This window comes from Myotis lucifugus, unplaced genomic scaffold (genome assembly GCF_000147115.1).
Source record: "Myotis lucifugus unplaced genomic scaffold, Myoluc2.0 scaffold_74, whole genome shotgun sequence".
Lineage (NCBI taxonomy): Eukaryota > Metazoa > Chordata > Mammalia > Chiroptera > Vespertilionidae > Myotis > Myotis lucifugus.
This window is the reverse complement of record NW_005871122.1, coordinates 3,624,301-3,631,873: the sequence shown is the minus strand read 5'-3', so window position 1 is coordinate 3,631,873 and position 7,573 is coordinate 3,624,301. Positions and strand designations below refer to the sequence as shown.

Below are 7,573 nucleotides of genomic sequence, written 5' to 3'. Positions count from 1 at the left end.
CCAGGGGTTCCCCAAGGTGTGGACGGAGGCGGTGATGAAGGAATGACACGGAGACAGCGTTCAGTTGATCAGCAGCCTAGCCAGGATCTCCAGCCAAGTTCTGGTGTTTATTGTCTTGTTACATCTGTGTTTATACCAGTTGATTTTAATCCTGTCAATTTCTATTCCAAAGGTTAGGGCGTTTCTTATCTCCATTCCAGGGAGTAAAGATTATGTAGCTTAAGCGTGATTGTTCATAGTTAAAGTGATTAACTACCCGCCTGGCACTTAGTTAAGGGGTTTTATCTCCTCCCTAACTTCAGGGAAAAATCCCTACCTGGGGAAACAACCTTTCTCGGAGAGGTGACCTTGGTTAAAACACATAGCGCTAAGGGGAACAAACATTAAGAACAGTATGCTATATACGCCAGGTCCCTTGAAACATATGCTGTGCAGATGTTTCTTTCCTGCAGCGACTGTGTCAAGCAGCAAGGATGGACCGGCTTCCGGCACCTAACTTCCTCTCAATCCATTTATCTGCAGGGAGGCAACAATCCCTTTAGGATAAAGGGATGGAGACTGAGGGTTCTGATTGGATGTTAGTATTTGAGAAGGTGTATAAAAACCTCAGGCACTAGAGGAGAGATTCAGAGTCCTCCAGCTATGCAGTCAGTGCTGTGGTTCTCCACCAGGTCTGAGATCTGAGCCCCAGCCAACCCAGTCACAGCAGGTGAGTTACCGACCTCAGCTAAGGCAGCTGAACTCACAGTGGCAAGAAACTTAACGTGGACAGAGAGATTTCCCTTTTTTTTCGTTTCTTTTTTCTTTTTTTTTTTTTTACAGACAAGCATATTAAAGGGGCTGATTTTGCCTCTAAGTGTAGTTTTGGCTGAATTTCTAACATTTGGATTCATGGTTTGGTTTATTTTTAAATGTCTAACCAAGCTGATTCCCTGACCAACCCCCACTTACAAATGAAAACATCTTAACCATGTTTTTATTTCTGGAAATTTTAAATATTCAGTTTGTGTCTTTTGGTTGGTCTGAAACTCTTCCCCAAAAGAAGACGGGAGTCAGCTTTCATGTTCCTGAGTAACTACTTCCCAGTGAGACTGAAATAAAAGATGTGGGTGCTTCTGAGATGCTTGTCCTAGGGCAGTGATGGCGAACCTTTTGAGCTCCTTAACTTTGGTGCCGTGTCACATATAGAAATTTTTTAATATTTGTAACCATAGTAAAAAAAAAAAAAAAGATTTATATTTTTGATATTTATTTTGTATATTTAAATGCCATTCAACAAAGAAAAATCAACCAACACAACAAGTTCACCTGTCACCTCTGACACGCTTGTCATAGGTTCGCCATCACTGTCCTAGGGCCTGCAGGGGAGAGCTATGGCTCTATGGTCACTGAGCCCAGGTTACTGAATGAAGGTCCTGGGTTCCATATCAGTCAAGGTCATGTACTGATTGGGGGCATGATCCCCGGCCCTGGTCTGGGAAGAGAGAGGCAATTATGAGAGGACAGACAAAAGACTCAGAAGGAGGGATCACAGGGGAGGCAGAGGTTATTCCTGAGCTCATGAGGTCTCTCCAGTGGATTTGAAGCAGACAGTGCCAGAGGGGCTTGCTCTGTGTGTGATTTTGAAAAGTTTCTCTTTTCTTTTTCCACAGGAGGTTCACAAGTCCATAGCCAAGCGTGAAAGACGTGAAGGTCTAAGGTGGTGTGGCCAATGGCGGATCGTCACCCAGAACGGGGGCCCTGCAGACCCTTGAAGGTCCAGAAAGTAAAGCAGCCACAGAGGGCCGGGGTGGCATGCAAGTCTTCCCCGCCTGTGCAGGAGCATCCCAGGGTGAGTAGAAGTCTGGTTCTAAGGGGGCTTCGAAATGTGGGTGGCATGGGTGACAGAGACAGGGTTAGGACAAAGCAAGTTCTGTGTCCATAAATGCGGTGTCCTTTCCCATGCAGGTCCCCTAACCTAGGCCATTCTCACCACTCTGACTGGTCCCTTCGGATATGCAGGCACAAACTTCTTAATAGTGTTCTGTGTGGCCTGTTTTTTGTCCATAACTTTTCATTTGGTTCTGTATAGGAATGCTTTTCCCTTGCATCCGTTCTCCTATGTTCCTTCCAAACTAGCCTGAGCTTTGGGATCCACCCTAATACCTTGAACGATAGCTACCTGGGGAGCCCTTTCTGGTGTGACCAATATTTGACCTCTGTCAATCTGTCTCCCTTCTTCCCCTTTAAAATGTGCCCGTGTTTGAGCTGAATCTCTCATCTCCTTCTGTCCCCCAGGTGAGTTGTTGGAAATGCGGGGCCTTTGGGCACAAGGCAAGCAGCCTCGGGTGTCCCATGAAGCATCGGAGTGGGGCCCTAGCCCCCCATGCCCTTGGCTCCAGTGTGATGAAGGAGAGCCAGAATCCATGGACTCCCAGGGACCTGAGGAACCGAGTGCTTGTCAACAAGGCTGCTAGGTTGACCCAGCAGAGAGTTCGGTGAGTATCATGAGACAGTGCAGCCAAACTTTGGGGGAAATCTAGGGAGCCTGCGCCCATTACCTCTCACTATTTGCATTGCCACCTCCAGGTTAAGACAGGGACCTGGAGAGAGTGAGGAAGCTGCCCGTGGCCTCCATGGGTCACAATCAGAGTTTCCATCCCTCCCTGAGAATCACTGAGGTTGAATTGTGGTGGAGGTGGGGTTAGACATGTTGGATCTCTGCCAAGGACAGGCAGAGAGACAATGGAGGGGGAGGAAAGTCCTTTGTGAAACATCCTTGTGTGCCCCCAGGAAGGGCTAGGATCTGAGATGATCAAGAGCAAGTCTAGTAAATGCACAGAGCCCCCTCCCTGGGACACACAGACACAGGGAAAGGGACTGGGCCATGGGAAGGCTTATTTCCTTGGGGACAGGAAATGGAGGGACTTATGTCCCATGCTCTGTCTGGCAGGCATGAAGAACAGAGACGGGCTCTGCGCCAGAGATTACCCGGGAGAGCCCTGGGAGGACACCAGCAAAACTGCAAGGACAAGTCAGAATCCTGTGACTACCTGAGGGTGAGTGTCCCCAGGTTCTTGGCTTCTTACTGCATCATGGTCACAAACTCCCCTTGAGATTCACTTCCTGGTGAGAGTCCTGTGGAGCAGGTTTTGTGCTCAAATCTTTGCCTGTGGGTCTAAGTATACCTGCTGAGAACTGTATGCCTTTCCCCAAGTTCCTTCCCAACTAATATGGAATTCGGCATGCACCACAACATCTTAGTAACAGGCAGCAGGTGAGCCCCGTGTTTATGTCAGTCTCTGTACACATATTCCACCTCCATAAATCTGTCCCCCTGTTTCCTTTCAAATGTATTCCTGCTTTGTGCTGACTCACTGACCTCCTTCTCTCCCCACAGGTGAGATGCTGGAACTGCAGGGCCTTTGGGCACAAGGCAAGCAGGTGTCCACTGAAGCATTGGAATAGGTCCCCAGTTCCCCAGGCCATGGGCTCCAATATGATGAAGGAGAACCTGAAACCATGGAATCCCCAGGTCCAGCGGAACCCAGGACGCCTTAACAGGGCTGCTAGGAAGACTGAGCAGAGAGCATGGTGAGCACTGTGGGAGGCTGGAGAAAACACTGGGGCGGAATCTATGAAGCCTGTGTCCTTACCTCTACGCTGTAAGCCTTGCCATCTCCATTCAAAGACAGAGACACAGAGAAAAAAAATCCTTATGTCTTCACCAGTCACAATCCCAGTTTCATACAATTCCTGGGCAATCAATGAGTGTGAATAGTGGTAGGGTTGGTGCTGGGAACATCTTTAATCTACAAAAGTGTCAGGCAGAGAGGAAACGAAATGAAGGAAAGTCCTTCATGAAAAACCCAGGTGGGTTCCTTGGGGAGGGGGGGGGGAATCTGAGAGATGGCAAGGGCCAGTCTCTGGCAAATGCACTGGGCTTGGCTCCCTGGATCACAAGAAGTGGTGAGGGGCGTGGGCACGGAAAGGTCCACCTTCATTGGAGAGAATAAATGGAGTGTCTCACATATCATGTTGTGTCCTGCAGGCATGAAGAACAGAGAGAGGCTCCTTGCTGGAGACGTCCCTGGAGACCCACTCAAAGGCCCCAGCAAAACTGGAAGGAAGAGACAGAACCCTGTGACTATGTGAGCGTGAGTGTCCCCAGGTGCTGGGCTTTTTATTGCATCAGGGTCACCCTAATTCCCTCCTTGTCTTCTTTCTGAGGGAATGGTGAAAATGCTAGGGGAACCCACATGGTTTCTATAGTATTATTTACTAATTCACTTTTCTTGGTGTCTTTTCAAATGCCTACACGTGCACGTGTCTCAATAATACAGGATGAGGCAAAAGTGGGGTTACAGCATTCCTTTGGAAAATGGTAAAGTAATAAATCACAATACAGCAATGAACTCTGGTTTCATGAACCTAGAACTGTAACCCTACTTTTGACCAACCCTCTAAGCTGATGGAGGGCATGGGTGTGGTCTCATTAGATGTTCCCACAAGGCACCACCCCTTGCGGGAAACGAGGCATCATGAAATCAGAATCCCTTCTCCCAAATTGCCCACCCAAACTCATTTGTCCCCAAACTGCCTTCACAACACCAAGAAGTGTCCATTCCCTGGAAGAGGCTAGGAAAGGCTTGTTTCTACTTCACTAACAGGAACAGGAGGCAGCTGTGAGAACCTTTGTGCTCTCCCTTCTGATGTGACAAAAGATATCAAGGGGACAGTGTATCTTTTTTCAGACCCAGCTCAAGGATCCATCTTCTTTACATTCATTGATGATTTATCCCATGCAGTCCATATCTTGTCTTAAGATCTTTTTGTCATTGTTGTTGGTTTAATTTTATTTTCTACTTGATAGTGAGAAAATTCTAATGTGTAACATCAGTGTTGTGTCTCTTATAGGATCCACACATGCAGAGACCCGATCAGAACGCCAAGAGGAAATATGTGCAAGATATCACCCCTTGGTCACCGAAAAGGAAACATGTCATGACAGGCTCAGCGACTCCCATCAAAGGTGTTGAGAGAAGTGCCTGCTTACCTCCTGTACCAAAGAATGGACAGGAAGTGCCTGTCACAGACTCCCCTCACGCAGAAGGCACACACTTTGTCCAGGATCCCAGCCACAGTGTCCATGAGGGGGACAACAGGCCCCATTCTGCCTTCAGCACCCAGGACCTGGACCAAGCCCTCATCCACCAGCCACAGGCCAAGTTCCCTGATGGGAACTCACACAGCATCCAACATGCTGCTGCACACAGTGTGGGCCAGGACTCTGATCTCATCATCAAGGTACCTGGCAAGAGAGCTGCCCAGACCTCCAGCCAGACCTACCAGAAGCCCACAAAGAAAACCAGACTCAGCCCCAGCCTGAAGAGCACCCAGAGACCAGACCTCCAGCCGCAGCACAAGGGCCATCTCATCAAGACTCTCCAGCCCTGCCATGTGCCCCCGTTCTCACCAATTCCCAAGGTTCCAGGCCAGCCCCTCAGAATGGTCTTCACGACATTAGAAAAAGGCCAGTGGAGCTCCAGGTGCATGACACCTCCATCCCTCCCTCCTGCTGAGATGCTCACGGCTGCTGCTCAGATCCCTTCCACCACTGAGAAGTCAGAGGCACTCTGTCCCTGTGTCTCCTTGAGCGTCCTTTTTGAGGCCCTTCAGCTGTCCTCTTCCTCGAAGAAGGTGATGGCCAATGAGACACTCCATGTCAGGGAAGACATGTTCCTCAGCCCCAGGCCACTTGGAGGTGCCTGAGGAATTAGAGAGGGGAGATCACTTGGAGAAAATGTTTCTGGGGAATCAGAGCTTCCCTTCTATGCTGTGTGGACAGAGGGTGGGAACTCTGATCAAGCTGGGGCACAAAGGCTCAGTTATTAGACTTTAATTACTTAGATGTAGTGACATTTCAAGTGGCACTTTTATAATATACCGTAGTTTGTGCTTATTGAACTGGTAAGGGAAGTAGAGTTTTAGAATTTTTCATCCATTGTATGTAAAAGTAAGTTAAGTTGCAATAATTGCCCTTAAGTCTAATGGAAATAGGAAGCTCTGTAATGAATCTGTATCAGGTGTGAACCTGTCTGCTTTGGGGATCCTGGGGCAGGGCCACCTGTGTGCTCTGTAGATTTGAAGCAGTGCCTGTGGTCCTGAGGTGAGCCTGTTTCACTGTGCTGTGTTATTTCAATGGAAATCAGGACAGGGACTCTTCCCATGATTTTGTACCTTTTGTTTATGTAATGTCATATTAAAGTTCTGTTTTATAGTTTGTGTTAGATATCAATAAAAGTCAGCAAAATAGGTCATGTTGTGATTGGTTTTCATTTTTGTCCATTTTAAAACAATGACTGTGCCACAAAGCTCACTGAGTGTAGATGGGAATATGATGTACTTTGAGTGGATTAGCTTGGGCAACACCTGCAGTTCCTTGTATAATCCCTTCTTCTCAGTCAACATTGTCTCCTCCCTATGGGGCACTAACCACCTTTAGGGACTCACCCTCCAAAGGCACTGATTCTAACTTTATCAATACTTATAAGTTTTAGTTTCTCTTGTGGTCTTTCATGAGCCTCAGGGTTCCTCCCTGGGCATCTCAGTCTCTTCCCTTTCTACCTCCACCCCAGGAACAGTCCTTGATCTTTACAACTTCAGAATATTTCCAGAATCCTACCTCTGCCCCCACCAAGCTCTGAGAATGAGAGCTCTACATGGGTTCTAGAAAAAGGATCCCAAAGGTTCCTTTGAGTGATGAATTTACTCATAGGTATGCTGTGTCTCAACATTGGTTAATTCATATAAGAAAGAAACCTTACATCAGCCAGTGAAGAGCTATGCCTTAGAGACACATTGAAATTCACACTAGAGGAAAATTATGTGAATGTGAGAAAGCCTTTAGTAATGCCTCCATCCTCAGATGACACTGGCGAGAAATAATTTGAATGTCATCTATGTGGGAAAGGCTTTTTGCAAACATCTGAACTTAGACATACAATCTAATGCACAGTGGTGAGAAACCTTATGAAGATAGTGAGTGTGGGAAAGCCTTCAGTCAGAGTTCTTACTTGAGACAACATGAGAGAATCCACACAGGAGAGAAACTATATAAATGTGGTGTGTGTGAGAACCCTCTCAGTCTACATGCTAATCTCAAAAGACACCAGAGAACTCACACTGGAGAACAGCATATGCCAGTGATGGTGAATCTTTTGAGCTCAGATTGTCAAAATTTTGAAAAACCCTAACTTAATTTTGGTGCCATGTCACATATAGAAATACTCATAATTTTTTTTATATTTGCAACCATAGTAAAAAAAAAAGATTTATATTTTGGATATTTATTTTATATATTTAAATGCCATTTAACAAAGAAAAATCAACCAAAAATATGTATAAAATGAAAAAAAAACAGAAAAACAATGTACATTTAAGAAAAAATAATAATAATAACAATGATAATCAAATGGTACAAAAACTAGAAATTAGTGACTTTTTTGGTGCTGAAGTTTGTTTGCTAATTCTTTGATTGCAGGTTCACACTTGGTGTACTTACAAGGCCAAGCAAGTGCCACTAACTTCATCT

General features: G+C 46.3%; 1 protein-coding gene across 1 annotated transcript; it reads left to right on the top strand.

Moving 5' to 3' along the window:
- Window positions 1-1,711: 1,711 nt before the first annotated feature.
- Window positions 1,712-5,751, top strand: LOC102441310 (putative protein FAM90A12P). Its single transcript, XM_014457378.1, has 4 exons — window positions 1,712-1,831; window positions 2,278-2,477; window positions 2,933-3,038; window positions 4,897-5,751. The coding sequence occupies exons 1-4, from the start codon at window positions 1,712-1,714 to the stop codon at window positions 5,749-5,751; spliced, it is 1,281 nt and encodes a 426-aa protein (XP_014312864.1).
- Window positions 5,752-7,573: the final 1,822 nt, after the last annotated feature.